This window comes from Babylonia areolata, chromosome 25, assembly GCF_041734735.1.
Source record: "Babylonia areolata isolate BAREFJ2019XMU chromosome 25, ASM4173473v1, whole genome shotgun sequence".
In the NCBI taxonomy this organism is placed as follows: Eukaryota; Metazoa; Mollusca; class Gastropoda; order Neogastropoda; family Buccinidae; genus Babylonia; species Babylonia areolata.
In genome coordinates, this window is record NC_134900.1 from 22,069,932 (window position 1) to 22,088,571 (window position 18,640).

The 18,640-nt window shown below is 41.7% G+C and overlaps 1 protein-coding gene across 5 annotated transcripts in view; it reads right to left on the bottom strand.

Moving 5' to 3' along the window:
* Nucleotides 1-611: 611 nt before the first annotated feature.
* The window catches only part of LOC143299493 (ninjurin-1-like), a 39,421-nt gene continuing 21,392 nt past the window's right edge, over nucleotides 612-18,640 (bottom strand). For all 5 annotated transcript variants that reach the window (XM_076612729.1, XM_076612734.1, XM_076612732.1 and 2 more), the window contains 2 exons: nucleotides 7,752-7,931; nucleotides 612-5,619 (listed from right to left, as the gene is read on the bottom strand). In XM_076612729.1, coding sequence (XP_076468844.1) covers nucleotides 5,437-5,619; nucleotides 7,752-7,931 — 363 coding nt within the window. In that variant the 3' untranslated portion in view covers nucleotides 612-5,436. The remainder of the gene's footprint in view (nucleotides 5,620-7,751; nucleotides 7,932-18,640) is intronic.

The following is an 18,640-nucleotide window of genomic DNA, read 5'->3' on the forward strand; positions in this document are numbered from 1 at the left end:
GTGGTGCCTGTCACGCAAAATGAAGATTTAAATGTGTTGATTATTGGTGACCTCAATGCGAAAACTGGGTGTGATCAGCCAAAGAGTGAGGTCATGATGCATTACTCACGTGATGTTGATGACAATATTGACGACTGTGAAGATAATTTAGTAAGAATATCAAAAGATAACATTGTAAACAACTTTGGTAAATCTTTGTTAAATCTTTGCTTCATGTTTGATTGTGTAATCAAGAATGGTTGTTGCGAATGTGATTTCACATATGTCTCACCCCATGGATCTAGTGTGATCGATTGTGTCATAATGTCGAAGGATATGTTTTCTGCACAGTGCTGTAGTTTATGCGTTGGGGATCGCATAGCTTCCTGGCACTTAACGGTTGAATTCACATGAATATAGGACATGATGTTGACAGCCCTCCTGTCGTTAAAACTGGTACTGCAGATAAATTTGTCTGGTCTGAAAACTTTCAACACACTTATCTAAACGAATTAAGCTCACACGATTTTAAACAAAGCCTGCAGGACGCTTACAGTACGTGGGATACGGACATCAATGCCTCAATAGAAACATTCACTAATTCTTTATGCAGCGCTGCTGCCTGTATGGTGAGAACAGTGGGAAAGAAGAAAAAGACAAACGACTGGTTTGATAAAGAATGCGATCAAAAGAAAAAAGCTGTGAAGGGGTTATTAAGAAAATTTAAACGATCAAAGAAAGCATGTAAAGAAAAGAGGGAGGTTTACGTTAAAGAAAGAAAAGAATACAAGTCTATGTTAAGGAGAAAAAAGAAGAGATCGATCGAGCAAGATTAGTAAAATTTAAACAATCGATTAATGACCCAAAGCTGTTTTGGCAAACCATTAGGTCAGTTAGCAGGAAGTCCGTAGTATATAATAGCATATCAAATGAACAGTGGTTTAGCCATTTCTTTCATGTTTTTAATGATATAAATGAATCTACTTATTCAGAAGAAAATGATGATGTAAAAGACGAAGAGGAAATGTCAGATGACTCGGACGTATTACTCAATAAAGATATTTCCAGACAAGAGGTTTCAGCCAGCATTGGTAATCTCAAAGTCGGAAAAAGTGCGGGTCCAGACAGAATTATTAACGAAATGCTTAAATTTGCTGATGCTGATGTTATTGACTTCTTGGTAATTTATTTCAACAAACTGTTTGATTTAGGTGTATTTCCAAGGGAATGGTCCATATCCATAATCGTGCCAAAATATAAAAAAGGAGATGTAAATCAACCAGACAACTGTCGCGGCATAGCACTGACAAGTGTTGTAAGCAAAGTCTACACGCACATTCTAAATAAAAGACTTTCAAAATGGGCAGAAAAAGAAGGGAAAATAAATGAAGAGCAAGCAGGATTCAGAGCAGCTTACAGTACTGTAACACTTATAATAATATAATCTTCACCCTATATGCAATAGTACAAAAGTTCCCGGAAAAAAATATGTATGTTGCATTTATTGATTTTAGAAAGGCGTTTGATTCTGTGAACAGAAATACTTTATGGGCAGTTTTCAGAAATAGTGGAATGAAAGGAAAACTGCACAAGGCTTTAAGAGGTATTTATGACATTATGTTAGCGTGTGTTCGTGATAAGTGTTACTATTCAGACTACTTCGAATGTCCAAGAGGTGTGAAACAAGGATGCCTGCTTAGTCCCTTACTGTTCTCCTTCTTTGTAAATGAATTAGCCACCGATACAAATGGAAAACATGGTATTCAGTTGATTCCTGGTGCAATTGAAATATTTTACTATTATTTGCTGATGATGTCATTCTCTTGTCTGATTCTGTTATTGGGCTTCAAAATCAACTTGATTGTTTGAAAAGAAAAGCAGATCGATTACATTTAACTATAAATCTCGACAAAAGAAAAGGTGGTTATTTGGGGGCTAGGGAAAGATGGTTGTACGGGGATGAAGACGTTAAGGTAACAAATTCATATAAATATTTAGGAATGATTTTTACAACCAAACTGAGTATTAGTCATGCTTTGTCTGATGTCTGTAGAAAAGCAAAGAAAGGAGTCATAGAAATATTGAGGTCACTGAAAAAATTAAACACAATAGATATTAACCTGTTTTGGAAGCTGTCTGATACACGGATTGAACCTATTCTTACATGTGTAGGCGAGGTATGGGGATTACGAGAAGACAGTAACGAAGTCGAGAAAGTCCATACGAATGCCATAAAAAGATTTTTAAGTGTACCCCTCCACACATCAAACAAACTAATATATGGTGAAACTGGGAGATATCCATTGCGGATCAGAACATCTATAAAATGCATAAAATATTGGTTAAAAATAATAAAGTTACCAATGTTAAGAATTTGCAGACAGGCATATGAAATGCTTTTGTCACAGCATGAATCCGGTCATTTCAACTGGGTATCAGATATACAGAAAACTTTAACTGAAAATGGCTTCGGAATTGTTTGGCTCAGCCAAGGTGTTGGGTATGTTATAAGCAAATGTGGCATTCAGATATTGAACACAGTGATAAATATAAATATTTCTATTCATTTAAAAGTGTCTTCCAGGCAGAACAATATTTAACATTGATTACAAGTAAATGGTACAGAGACAGTTTAATAAGATTCAGGCTGAGAGTAAACGGATTAAAAAAACTGTAAGCAGTAGTTTCAAAATGCAGAATATTTAAATGACACTATCTGCCCATCATGCAAAAACGATAACGAAAATAACCACTTTCTGTTCCACTGTGTAGCTTACGCAGGTAAACGTAAGCTTTGTAATGCAATAACCAATTACACCCTACCACCCTGGTGCAAATAATGTTTCTCATTTATTGTCGGGCAACAACGAAAACGACAGTGTGAGTCTTGCTAAATACATTGCAGAAGCAATGCGTATTAGGAAAAAAACAAACATGTCTGAACACAGTGTTAGTTAATCCAAGATGATCCAGTCTATATTTAGCAGCGCGCGCGTGTGTGTGTATTATTGTTGAATGAAATCATTACCCCCTTGTTCTCAGGGCTTAACCGCTAAATGGACAATAAAATATGTCAGTGTCAGTGTCTCTGTCTCTCATGGGCACGAACATGATACCACCACCAGTTTACTTTAAAAGTAGTGATAATATATATATATATATATATATATATATATATATATATTCTCCAATTAGTCTATAAACCTACTTTTGTGAATATTTTTTATTTTTGTTTTTTCATTTTACTTCTTCGGTTTTTTTGGGTTTTTTTAAGCGGTAATAAGATATAACTTCAATGAAAAAAGAAAAATCGTGGATTTCATTCGAAAACTTATCCCCGAATAAAAATAAAACGAGAAAATGAAATGACACACAAAAAAAAACAACCTCTTGGGTGGGCGGAGGTGTGAGAAATGCTCTTGTGTGACGAACATTTACCTCAGGTGACCAGATGATGCTATTGTTTTTCATCAATAGTTTGTACAGAATCATAATATGTTCAGTAAGTGTCCGAACATTGGTATTTACCCCCCCCCCCCCCCCCCCCCCCGAGCACACATAAGACAAGCTGAAGATAGATAGGTATCGGCACGTGATAAAATGACAATTCACTCCACAGTGATGGTGTTGTTTCTGCTGTAGTTTTTAGTATGCTTTCCTCGTTGATTTTGTTATTTTTAGTATGCTTTCCTCGTTAATTTGCAAGCATAGACATTTGATCTTTCAGTTTTAATGTACAAAATACGTCATAGCTTGTCTTTTTTTCTTTGACCCGTCGCACAAGCGATGTGTGTGCTTGTTGCTCAAGGGAAATAAGCAAGTTGAATATCATTGCAATCACGGCACACGTAGTTACCGTTCCTATTGGTGGGGCCTGGGTACGGACTTTTGCCGGGTGAGGCCGGTTTGGGCTTTCGTGTGTGTGTGTGTGCGTGTGTGTGCGTGTGCGTGTGTGTGCGCGCACGCGCATTTACACGCTTGTGTGAGTGTGTGCGGGTTTGCTGAGTATGGTCCATTTTTGTCCTGGTTTTATTTCAATCACCGGCCTTCTACTTATGTCACTTTGCAATATCCTAATGTATTTACTTACTTGTTTATTTCTTTTAATCACTTTATTTAACTCTATGTTGATGTCTTACACAAACCCTAGGTAGGCTTGATCAGCACCTCGAGTTTAAGCGAAGGTCACTGAGGTTGCAGGTGGGGTGTAGCGTACATGGATCAGACCGCACGTTTTGACACCTCGTTTCAAAGTGTGTGGAGACAGCAATGACAGAGATTTCCCAGAGGAAACTGACATCTGTCACGTTTGCTTATGTATTTATTTATCTTCTTTTACCTTATCAAATTCCTGTTGTGTATGCATGCATGCAAGGAAATGAGACACTTCAAGAGACTTCTGCACGGACCACACAAGTTACGAAGTCAGAAAAACCATCAGACAGCACGTTGTTCGGTATGAAGACCTACTGACCACAGTTAAAAAAACGAAATAGAGATGGTATGGCCACGCGGCATGATCCAACGGGCTCTTCATGACCTTCCCTCAGGGGCAAAGAAACGAGGCAGTCAGCGAAAGAAGTGGGCAGACATCACTGAGTGGACAGAGAGAAGCTTTGCCGAAACTACAAGAAATGGGAAATGTTGTTGAAGTGTTCAGCAGTGCAGCGCCTCCACGACCAAGCCAGGTTTCGGGGCCAGTGACAGTGACATTTCAGTTACCCAAGGAGGCGTCACTGCGTTCGGACAAATCCTTATACGCTGCACCACATCTGCTAAGCAGATGCCTGACTAGCAGCGTAACCCAACGCGCTTAAACAGTGACATTAATGTATCGGGTTCTGCTCAGTGAATGTGTTTTGCATTTTTTGCTTTATAACTGTGTGATGAAAAACCAGTTATGGAAAAGAATGGTATCATTCACTGAAATGATACAGAACAATAAGGATAATGATAGTAATATTAACAATCATGCCATTTTATTTTCCACACACTAAAAATGTAAATGTAGTAACTGCAGCCGTTATATCCCGAGACCAGTATGTTATTAACAGTGTTGTTTGTTTTACTGTTGGCTTTTATTGATTGTTTTTGTTGTTTACTGTTGTTGGTGTTGTTTGCTGTTGTTATTATTAATGCTGATGACGCTGTTGTTGTTGTTGTTGCTGTTGCTGTTGCTGTTGTTGTTTTCTTGCTATTCTTATTGTTTTCTGTCGTTCAGTAATGTGTTTTATTATTTTTATGTATTAATTGAATAGAAAAGAAGAAAAGAGAATCTCCACAATGGGGAATGTTTCCTTACTCAGAATCAAAATCTGAATTTAGTTGTATGTTCCGGTGGATTCACAGCACCTTCCTCACCTACGGTTCAACCATTGATTCTGAGTAAAGAGACCTTGTATGTATCCAGAATCACATAGCCTGCATGAAAAAAACGGCCACCAGGCCTGTGGAGGGCTAGGGGTTAGAAGAGGAATCGTCTACATAGCTGATGCCGAAGGCGGAGATGAAGACGTTGATGACGGTGATGAGGAGGATGAGGCAGACGGAGGCGTTGTTGAGGTGCTCTGCACGTGAGTGTGCCGCCTCCCCCTTGGGGTCCATCATGCCCAGCACTAGCAGGATCAGGCCGGCTGTCACCTGCAGCACAACACACCTTGCTGTCACCTCCATGGTCAGGACGAGGATGATGATGACAACAGCAGCAACAATACTACTACTACTGCTACTACTACTACTACTGCTGCTGCTGCTGCTGCTGCTGCTGCTACTCCTACTGCTAATGATGATAACAAGAATGAAAATGATAACATTAGCAACAATAATTATAATACCGAAGTCCATTTGGAGCGATAAGAACATCGCACTCCGCACTCAAAGAACGGACTAGTACACTCCCTGGTTATATCAATATGGACTTTGACAACTGACATGGAGAAGAAGATACAATCCAGAGAGACGGCACGCTTCCGAAAACCTCATCGGCATCTCCTGCAGAGACGACAGCACCAAAGAAGAGGTGAGAAACAGAATGAGGAAAACCATCGGATCCTATAAAGATCTAACCACAGTGAAGGAAGTGGTTCAGACATGTTTTATTGACAGAAAACCATCGGATCCTATAAAGATCTAACCACAGTGAAGGAAGTGGTTCAGACATGTTTTATTGACAGTGACCTATCTACAACTGTTATGTCAATAAAACAACTGAAAAACTGAGTGTCAATCATATATGGATGCATGTTCCCAATAACAAGTACGTTCACCATCAACAGCACCCGACCACCTCGGTCATCAACATCTACCTCTCCATTTACAAAGAAACAAAGAAACAAAATCCAATGAGACCATCAAACGGATACGGATACAAAAAACGATGATTACGTGTTATGACCAGCCATTTTTCTTTTCCTGATATTAACACTAACAGCCTCTGTAGCATGCTTGGCGACCAAAATCATTGTTTCATCATTGTTAGAGGATAACAAAATGGACACATTTTGCCATCTCTCAGCAGCAGCATAGAAACATTTTGTCTAAGGCCCAATGTCTTCGCAGGCATCACACTTGAACAAGAAATCTTCATCTTCTATCACACCATCCACACACACCGTACACAAGTTATCCACTAAGCCTTCCGGATCAAACCGCCTCTTTAAAAAAAAAATTTTTTAAGCTTTTAAACCAAAGATTTTGTTCTAGATATTACTTGCAACATGTCATTTGCTGGTAACTGCTAAGAATTTCCCCGGTTGTGAAATACCTTTGAAGGAAAAAACCCCAAGAATACTTCAAACCATCTTACATTTGCCAGTTTTGTTTGTAACACGTTTGTTTTTAGTTTCTTTATAAATGTCTGTCTTTCCTTTTTTTCTCTTTCCTACACATTTCTGACTACCCACCCCAACACACACACACACACACACACACACACACACACACACACACACACACACACACACACACACACTTTTTATGTAGCTTAACCTAGTCGTAAAGACAATTGCTAAATACTTGCTTGCATTAACAAGACGGACTTCCACATTACCACACAACACATGGAGATAAATGACATCCATTACGAAAAACAACAATATTTGTACTGATACTCCAATTTGTCCGCTTCATTTTTCAATACGATGAGCAAACCAACTACAGAACTAGAGAGCAAAATCCCATCATCAGCAAACATTAACACGAGTATTTCACCGGCTCACGTCAGGTCAGAGGTCATCCTCCGCTACCAGTGACCACGTGGCCCAGCACTATCAGCCACACGTGGCCAGTAAACACATAAAGAAAAAAAAAACGATCAAAGAGACACGGGCCCAGCCAGATCTCACTTGCCCAGGACACGCTGCACGAAGATGGACATAACAGCAGTTATCACATGGCTCGGTCGTTGCCCAGGCCAAGGACCACGTCCACCGTCAGTCACCGGGTCGGGGATGACAAGTGTGCGACTGGGGGAACACCCACACAGAACATCCGTGGAGGAGGTAACATCGCGATTGCCACATCGATATCACAGTTTGGGGAAACGTGCATTTCTCGTGGAATGTTGATTTATGAGAACTACATCGAAACTAAAATAATGATATGACACGTGTCTAATATGTGAAAAATACGTTTCTATTTTCCAAAGTCAGTTTTGAGACAGACATACAGACAGACATGTAGGGAAATGGACAGATGCAGAAGAACAAACAAAGCGACAGACAAACATAAGAACACACACACACACACACACACACACACACACACACACAGACCTGCAAGGCAATGGACATCCCCAGAAGCACCAACAGCCCCACATAGAAGTTGCCCCTGCTGTTGGAAGGGATGTCCACCAGAGCCTTCAGCTGGGAGGCGTTGGCCATCAACAGGGCAAAGTCCAGGGCACCTTGGGCCACCGTCTTCCGCGTGGCGTAGGCCTTGGACGGCACGAACGGCTGGACACACCATGGCCACAAAAAGTTAAGGAACACTATAGGACTTGATTGATTGGTTGATTGATATGGATACTCATATAGCGCCTTTCTCGGTCAGAGACCAAGCTCTCTGCACTTTACAAACACGGAGTCATTTCCACAACAGGTTTCCTACCTGGGTAGAGCCGACTTACAAATTCCTTCAGGCATTCATCCATCGTTTCCAGTGTCATTCAGTATGGCTTCAGCCACACACTCACCCACACGCACACGCACACACACACAGAATTTTCATCTTGGGGGCATGGTGAAATGATAATAATGCACATTTTTAGCGCCCTTTTTCTCCAAGAGCTCAGGGCGCTTTACATGAAAGAAAATTACATAAATCATCCATGACCAGTCTTTCTCAGCCGCCCTCCCCTCTCCACCACTCTCCCTTTCCCACTCTTCATGCACCCAAAGTGAACTGACATGGGTGATGTTGGAGAAAAAGGAAGCTGAGAGTGCTTATAGATAGGTTTTAAAAAGATGACTTTTTAACTGATGAGCGAAAAGCAGAGATAGAATTAGATGCACGGATATGATGAGGAAAGTTGTTCCAGATACGAGGAGCAGCAAAGAAGAAAGAACTTACGGCAAACAGCGGTGAATGCAGTCAATGTAAGTGAGCACCTCTCATAACCGGTGGCACTTTCTTGCACATGCCCTTCATTTTTTTGAAAATTATTCTTTTTATTTTTACAACGAAACACCTCCGATATCGTTTATAAACCACTCCATAACTGCTAGTATTTGGCTGAAACATGGATTTTTCAAACGCACTTTACAAGCTGTTCTTGGTGTATTGAAACAGCCGTTATGTCGTTAATATGAGACTAATGGTAGAACATTAGGCACCGTGTATGATTAATATCATCTCTCGATTTCTTGACATATCTAATAAATACATACTAACTGTTATGAAATGTTAAAAAAAATCGAGAGATGATCTAAATCATTTAAGTATTATATTATATTACATTATATTATATTATATCATATTGTATCCTTCTTTTGTCACAGCAGATCTCTCTGTGTGAAGGGCCGTTTCCCCATGGAGAGTGTGTTGCTACAATGCAGTGCCCATCCATTTTTTACTCACTTGTGTAAAAACGTGAGTCTGTGTGATAACCCGGTGTTCGGTTGTCTGTGTTTATGTATGTGCGTGTGTGTCTGTGTGTCTGTGGTAAACTAAAACATTGCCATTTTCTCTGGAAATACTTTGTCTGCCAATACCAAATTTGGCACACAGTAGGAAAAAAATCTTCACATTCATACCAATGATATGTTGTAAGTCTCCCGAACAAAGCTGTATTTCCGGATCATTAACGGTTCATTTCATTGTGGTTCGTTCAGGATTCGGAAATCTCTACTAATTTCTACCCATCCCATTTGCCGGAAAACTCTACTAACTTCTACACATCCCATTTGCCGGAAAACTCTACTAACTTCTACCCATCCCAGTTGCCGGAAAGCTCTACTAACTTCTACACATCCCATTTGCCGGAAAACTCTACTAACTTCTACACATCCCATTTGCCGGAAAACTCTACTAACTTCTACACATCCCATTTGCCGGAAAACTCTACTAACTTCTACACATCCCATTTGCCGGAAAACTCTACTAACTTCTACCCATCCCAGTTGCCGGAAAGCTCTACTAACTTCTACCCATCCCATTTGCCGGAAAACTCTACTAACTTCTATCCATCCCAGTTGCCGGAAAACTCTACTAATTTCTACCCATCCCAGTTGCCGGAAAACTCTACTAACTTCTACCCATCCCAGTTGGGAAGACGGCATGACATCGCTTTTCTTGTTCGTAATTAAAATGAAAAAAAACAACAAATTATGGATAGAAAGCATACAGTGACACTAACCACACCACCCACATGCTTACTGCATATGAATGTTCTAAAGTTGATACGTATATACTGAAATACGTGGAATGAACACGAAAGAAAAAAAAAAGAATCAAACGTTCAGTTTCGGTCACTAAGCCTGTTGTAGTCGGGACTGGTTTGTACAGATCTATAGATGTTGCAGTGTGCCTGAGGCGATGTCAACGTCTCCTTTACGGTCGTATTTCTTAAATAATCGAGATATGTCAAGAAAACGTGATTCAAATGATGTTATTACCTCGAATATAACAATATTTTCATCACGCCAAAAAAGACCCAGCAATGGGGATTAGACTACTTGATTCTGAACAGAACTCTCGTGGTTTGATCCTGCCAGCAGGCAGGGTTTTTTTCCCCAAAGGTTTTTAATATCTAATACAGGACATAATTTAACGATTAATTTTTTTTCATGATTCCTTTACACAGCGTGGGTCACAAGTGAGTCTTGAAGGCCTTGCCTCTCTTGTTTCTTCTTTTTTTCTGCCAGTGAGTATTGGTTTTCCTAAAAAAGTGGAATTTTCAAGAGAATTTTGCCAGAAACAACCCTTTTGTTGCCATGGGTTCTTTTACACGCGTTAAGTACATGCTACACACGGGGACCTGGGCTTATTGTCTCATCCGAATGACTAGCATCCAGACCCCCACTCAGGTTCTAGCGGACGGAGAGAAAATACTGCTGTGGGATTCAATCCCGTGCGTTCAGATTATCCTGCTTCCAAGGCGGACGCGTTATCACTGGGCCACCACTGTCCTCTCACTGAACACATAGCTCGGGTCCTTACTCTTGCGGATGATGGCCTGGTCTTCAAAACTTCGGAAGATGCTCATGAAAGAACTAAAGCCGTCCAGAAACAACTAAACAATATTGCTAAATGGTGCAAAGACACAGGATCTTCCATCAATCCAGCGAAAGCCCAAACGTTGCTGTGCACCCTCAACAACAGAACCGCGAGCAAACCACCACCACCTGTGTCATTCGATGGGATTCAGATCGAGAAAGTCGAATGCCTACGTTACCTAGGAACACAGTTCGACAGGCAATCAAACGTATTGAACAACGCCACCTCTTCCTGCTATACCAATCACTCGTCCTCAGTGTGATCGACTACGGACTTGGGCTAACAACACCATCTCAAAGCAACCTCCTAAAATTAGAAAGAGTTCAAAATGAAGCTATGAGGCTGATCCTTGGAACAACAAAAGACACGCCCACGGAAACCATGCGATACCTGCTTGACCTTCCTTCAGTGCAGGCCAGAAACAAGTTAGAACAGGTTAAGACCTACTTCAAAGCATTAGAAAACCCTCAAAACCCACTGTATGACGCTGTCAAAGAACCAAAAGGCAGCCGTCTAGGACGAGGAAGATCATGGATGGGGTAAGCAGAAGACACAATCCAGCTAGTATGCCGACTACAAGACCTGAAAGAAACAAAAGAATGGGAGAAAAACCCCGAAAACCTCAACCATCTATTCAACACAGCCATTTCACCCACTCTAGGAAGACATTGTCGGGAATGGCCAGAGGGCAAAACTGATGCGGAAGTGAAGTTAATCATAGAAGAAAACAGTAAAGAAGAGGACATCATCATATACACATATGGCTCATGGCTCAGTCACCAAAGACCAATCCGGTTGGGGATTCACTGCGAAACAAAATGGAAAAAACAATTAGGGAAGAGAATGCTGCCTACAAAGTCACAACCTCCAGCCTAATGATGGAAGTTGAAGCTGTGACACATGCCCTCCAGTGGCTATCGTCTACCCATATGCCCGGAAACCAACATGCCATGATTCTAACCGACTCAATGAACCTCATACAGAAAATTGAAAATGGAATGGGAAGCCCAGAGTGGCATAAGGCAATGCGCAACTTTCAGATAAAAAAACTTACATTGTCATACTGCCCGGGACATGCAGGTGTTAAGGGAAATAAGCGAGCTGACAGAGTTGCTGGTAACGCAACGATAACGAGCGGCCTGCATCTAGGAAAATCGGAAATCCTCAGAAAAGTCAAAGAATATAAAAACAGAACAGGTACAAGGCCATCACACCATCGATCGTCTCAAAGAAATAAAAGCAGAGAGCGGGAGCGGCCGTAAGTCTAGCATGAAAGGTAGAGCACGATGCTTTGCAAATCAAACAAATATCGGCATCATTTCCAAACCAACATTGCGCAAATTTCTTCAAAACGGAACAGTCTCTGTGGGCTTTTCCAAATACAATAGACTGAGCAACACACTAGACGCCACGTTCTTGGCATCAGAGATCTTTTCCCATCCCTCTTGCGGCCAATCAGTGGCAGCCTCTGTGCGTGTGTGTATGCGTGTGTTTGTGTGTATGTGTGGATCTGTGTGTTTGTGTGCGTTTGTGCATGCGCGAGGGTGTAAGTGTACACAAGTGTCAGGAGAGTTCTGTGCACGTGCGTATGTGTGTATGGGGGGGGGGGGGGGGCGGAGGGGGTGTGTGGAGGATGAGGTACGTGTGTGTATGCATGCCTACACTGTGGGAGCAACGGAATATTGGAACGTGCGGGTGTGCATATATATATCTTTGTATATATGTGTGTGGGGGTGGGGATGGGGGATATGGGCGTATGTGTGTGTGTTTGTACAAGTAAGTGTGCCTCTGTGTGTGTGTGTGTGTGTGTGTGTGTGTGTGTGTGTGTGTGTGTGCCGTAGCCTAGAAATGAGTGTGTGGAGGGGGGAAGAGGGGGTGCGGAGTAATGTGTGTGTGTTGGGGGCGAGGGGGGTGGAGGTGGAGGATGAGGTATATGTGTGTATGCATGCCTACACTGTGGGAGCAACGGAATATTGGAACGTGCGGATGTGCATAAATATATCTTTGTATATATGTGTGGGGGAGTGGGGGTGGGGATATGGGCGTATGTGTGAGTGCTTGTACAAGTAAGTGTGCCTCTGTGTGTGTGTGTGTGTGTGTGTGTGTGTGTGTGTGTGTGTGTGTGTGTGTGTCTGTGTGTGTTTGTATGTGTGTGTGTGTGTGTGTGTGTGTGTGTGTGTGTGTGTGTGTGCCGTGGAAGCTGCGATACGTAGCCTAGAAATAAGTGTGTGGAGGGGGGTAGAGGGGATGCAGGGTAATGTGTGTGTGTGTGTGTGTGTGTGTGTGTGTGTGTGTGTGTGTGTGTGTGTGTGTGTGTGTGTGTGTTGGGGCTCATGTACGTTTATGTGTATTTAACTGTGCTTTCATATCTGTGAAACTGCATGTTTGGTGCATATCTGTTATGCATATGTGTGTGTATGTGTGAATATGTGTCTGCTTTATATATATATATATATATATATATATATAACGTTTATTTGCTTATTTATCATCATTGTTGTCTTCTTCTTTCTTTCTTTGTCTATTTATTTATGTTATTTTCATTATTATTATTTATTTATTTATTTTCTAATTATATTATTATTATTATTATTTAGTTAGTTATCTATTTATTTTTTTTATTTTTTTTCTCAAGGCCTGACAAAGCGCGTTGGGTTACGCTGCTGGTCAGGCATCTGCTTGGCAGATGTGGTGTAGCGCATATGGATTTGACCGAACGCAGTGACGCCTCCTTGAGCTACTGAAGCTGAAACTGAAACTGAACACACCAGCTGTTGTTTTCGACACACGTGCACCAGCAACAGCTTGGAATTTTGTGCGAAAATCGATGTTTCAGCACTTCTGATTTTAGTTGTGCTCATAACATTGGCTGCATTCACTACTGTTTCCATGAGTCAGCACCATTTCACTATTCTCCCAAGAAGAAAAGTGCACAAATGGGTAATACAAACAACGTCAACAACGTTAACAACCAAACGGCCCCCACACCCCTTCCCCCAAACGACGACGACAAACACAAACACAGCAAAGAAATCAGGCTTGTATGACAGTCAGTCTTGTCCGATCGACCATGACCATCAGAACAGCAGAGGAGACAACTACTGCCCGACTCTCTGACCTAGAATTTGATTTTAGTGGAGAGTGTCTTGCCCAAGTTACATCCCCACTCTCTCGACCAAGATGGTTTTAGGACAGTCGGCGTTGGGATGGTTCCCAAAGGCCAACTAGCCCCCAAGGCTGCAGCACTAAGAGCCAGTGCAATTTTACCCACCTAGTTTGAGAGTCAAAGTCCTTTACAAAAGACTAAGCTGTCAACGACTTCCCACGGGATTGACAACACGTGTATAAACCAAAAAGCTTCATCACACCCCCGAACATACATGCACTCTCTCTCCCTCTTTCTCTCTGAATATATCCGTGTATCGAATGATCCTATTGGTTTCATATTGATAACTTTATAACACACACACACACACACACACACACGCGCGCGCGCGCGTGATCAAACACACACACACACACACACACACACACACACCACAGACAGCACACACGCAGAGCTACACACACCACCACACTCCAACACCAACATCCACTCCCACACAACACACACTCGTTCTCTCTCCCTCACATACACACACACACACGCACGCACCCACAAACACAAAACACACAAAGAACACACACACACACACACACACACACACACACACACACACACACACCATAGACAGCACACACGCACACAGACACACACCACACACACAAACGCACAGGCACAGACATAGACACAGACACAGACACACAGAGGCACAGACACACAATTCACACACAACACACACACACACGCGCGCGCGCGCGCGCGCACGCATGCACGCACACATTCTCTCTCTGTGATAGAGAGAGAGAGAGAGAGAGAGAGAGAGAGAGAGAGTGCGTGGATAAATGTTACACGAGAACTGCTGTGTCCTGTATGTCTTATCACTGTTCACTTCAATATTGACAACTCCCATGGCAATGAGCCCACCGGGATCTCAAAGATCAGTGCAGCAAGCAGGTGAAGACATGGGTGGAAAGAGTATTGGTGGATTGAAGGTGCGGCGTTGGAAGTGGATTTATGGTGGATAGATAAGCGACAGAGAGAGGGAGAGAGAGAGAGAGAGAGAGAGGGAGAGAGAAGGAAGGAACGAACGAACAAACCAACATTTCTGTTCATTATAGGCAATAGCCCCTGATGAAGGGCTGGTGTGAAAACAATAGTCCATTGATGAAGCGCCTTATACAAATAAATGGCAAATTGTTTAACAACACCTTCATTCACAGAGGTCATGAGCAACACAAGTTTGAATACAGAAGGGTGTCTACAAAACTTCTTGGGGATAAATTGTTTTCTGAGATCATCAAGGAAGGGACAGCAATATACAGAATATACTTCACTTTCACGTGCATCTTTACACAATGGACAAATAAGATCACTTTCAGTATATAGTCTGTAACAAAAATGATGAACAGTAATGTCAGACAAGCCAAATCTAAATCTTGTCATAATGAATTTTAAATGTTTATCCATTTTCATTGACATGTACGTTGGAATACAGGCAACGTATTAAACTGTCGATACAAATCAAATCTGTTACTGTCTTGAATATGAGCATTCCATTCTTGCCAACGACGATCAATAAGTCTGTCTCGAAAAAAATGTAGAAATGCAATTACATAGCCAACGCTTGATTAATCCATGCATACCCTGACCCTAACTCGTGTAATATTACCTTTACTTTAGTCGACCAGTTTTTTCCTTGCCTTCAGCGTCTTGGTCATACAACATATTATATGCTTTCTTTGGTAATCGTGTCTCCTCCATTTGAAGAAATTTTAACCAGTAATTTACACATCTAACGACTGAAACTAAATATATTTGATATGTACATGTTTCACCATAGATTAAGTCATTTGGTGTTTGTATCGATACTCCTAAAATTTTCAAATGGCAAATAAACGAACTTTTCACAATACATGGCAGCGTTTTCGAGACCCAACACTTCAGCACCATACTGAACCATGGGCTGTACTTGAGAATCAAAAAGTTTGATAAACAATTGGAAAGACTGATTCCCTAAGCTTGACAATTTTTGTATAATACATAATACGGCAAGCTTTGCTCTGCTTGCGAGATCCTTACAAACCACAGAAAAACTTAAACGTGTTGAGAAATAAATTCCTAAATATTTGTAGATATAAACAACAGATATAACAACTCCATTACAACACCAGTGTTTTCTCTAGCTCCTAGATATCCTCCTTTTCTACACACAAATCATATTACTCTTGCACGTATATACTTTTAACTGAAGTAACGTAGCCGCTCCATGTAAATTATTTAACCGCGTTTGAAGACGAATAACCGTTTAAGATAACAAAACAACATTATCAGCGAAAAGTAAGATAAACAATTGTACGAACTCTGTTGCGAATTGTGCACCATGTCTTCAATCATCAACAACTTCAGATGTCAGATTATCAATAAACAGGGAAAAAAGAATGGAACGACATGTATCGCTTTGTTGTCAAGTTACTGCCACACTCTTAGCTTTGACACTACCATATACACTCATTATGCATCTAAATAATTTACCCAAATCCCATTTTGAGCAGAATAGGCCACACAATACTTCTATTTACAGAGAGAGAGAGAGAGAGAGAGAGAGAGAGAGGAGTCACTTCGCTATTGTGGGAACAAGAACCGTTCAATCGAATAGACCTGTCAGTGTGTGGAAGAATCTCTGAGATAACAAAATGAGGAAATATTGAAAATATCTTGAACAGAAAACATTCAAATATTCACAGATAGACATACACACATGCTGTCACACGCGGAGGGAAACAGAGAAAATAAAAACTAAAATGATGGACTGACGCATTTGTAGAGACACAGTTTGACACAACTTACACCGCAGTAGAAACAGAAGCAGGAGAAGGAGAAGTGCATTACATGTCATGACGACACCACTAATACTGTGACGAGCTGTGCTGAAAACGAACAGAAGGCAAAACAGTGTACCGATGTGAAACATGTTCTGAAACCTTTTTGAACAAATAAGGACAGGCGCAGCAAGGTTTCGGCGTGTCTTTGATTTGTTGGTTAGAATTGATGTTTTAAGACAATCAGGTACGATTACCGTGTGCTCGGTGTTTCCACCCGGGCCATACATGCGGGCAGTAATGGGGCGACGTTCATTAGAACCCAATGGAATCCACTGTTTCCTGTGTGAGACACTCACCAGCACTCAGCCTGACACGCCTACCTCCGCTTCTTTGAAGGAAAAGGATATTTTCTAAAAAGTTGTCTAATGAGCATAAACTCGTGACAAGTTTTTTTTCCCCCTGTCTCAGACGACAGCTGGACTTACTCAGTTAGTTACTTAGTTATTTTGCACGCAGTGACAACAGGGTGGAGCAAACATCTCCAGCTTTCTGGAACTCCAGTTTGGAATGTCAGGAGAGCTAACACTGAACATCGCAAGACACTGATAACACAAGGGAGAAACCGAGCTGCTGGTAACACAATGCATACAAAACACAGACACTTCAGCTTTCCTGACGAAGTGGAAACGAATGGTGGAGGGTGGGTGTTTTTCAAGCTCAGGTGAACGAACTATTAATAATTCATGGCATTTCTGGAAGACACCCAAACAGCGCGCGATAATGAAAGAAAAGATTAAAAGATGTGTTGAATGTTACCAACTTAATACATTATTATGACTATACGCCGTGGTTGATTTCAGGTGTCAGTAGCTGCTGATAATGATAACATAAGATTAAAAAGCAACATCCAAATGACCATAATGAATCAATGCGCGTTGTAGCCATGTGGTGATATTGGTGCTGCAGGTCATTCGGGCGAGCTGTCACACGATGTAAATTTACGCGTGTCAAGGACAAAACTGACAGTGAAAATAGTCACACGAAAAGGGAGTGACCCCCCCCCTCCCCGCCCTCCCCGCCCTCCCCACCTCCACACGCACGTACACACACATACATACATACATACCTACATGCGCGCACACCGCACGTGAGCGCGCGCACACACACGCATACGCACAAACACTTACACGCATTTCAAAACGCACGTACATACGTGCAACCACATGACATACACATACACACCTATGTACGCACGCACAGGTAGACACATACTCATATGCACTCGCACGGATACAGACACACACGCACACGCACACATACGCACACACCTAAGCACACATGTACAAACATACGCATACACACACACACACGCGCGCGCGCGCGCGCACACACACACACACACATATACGAGCGCGCACACACGCGCATTTTCACACAACACACGTGCGCACGCACTCACAAGACTTTTATTTTTAGCTTAACCTTTTAACACAAATCTCTGTCTGTCTGTCATTTTCTGTCTGTCTGTCTGTCTCCCTCTCCGTGTTCCGTATTTTATTATATTTATCGTTACCTACATATAATTTCAGTATCAATATAACTGAGTGCTATTTATGTTAACTGTTTTATGCAAGACTCCATCTCTCACCCCTCACCCCACCCCCGAAATCTCTCAGTTTCACACGCATGCAATAAACCATGTCGTGTCTGTTTCAGTTCCTGTGACATTGTCCATTTCTCTCTCTCTCTCTCTCTCTTTCTCTGTCTGTCTGTCTGTCTCTCTCTGAGTGTCTGTCTGTCTCTCCTTACTTCCTCTCTCTCTGTTTCCCTCTCCATCTCTGTCTCCCTCCTTCTATCTCTTTATGCTGATCTCTCTCTCTCTCTCTCACTCACTCACTCTCTCTTCCCTACCTTTATATCTTTGTCTCCTCACAATTCATTTAAAACGATTTTTATTCCTCTCATTTCCTCCTTTTCAAAAACCGACACAGATTTAGTTAACCAGACTCACATGCAGACGGAA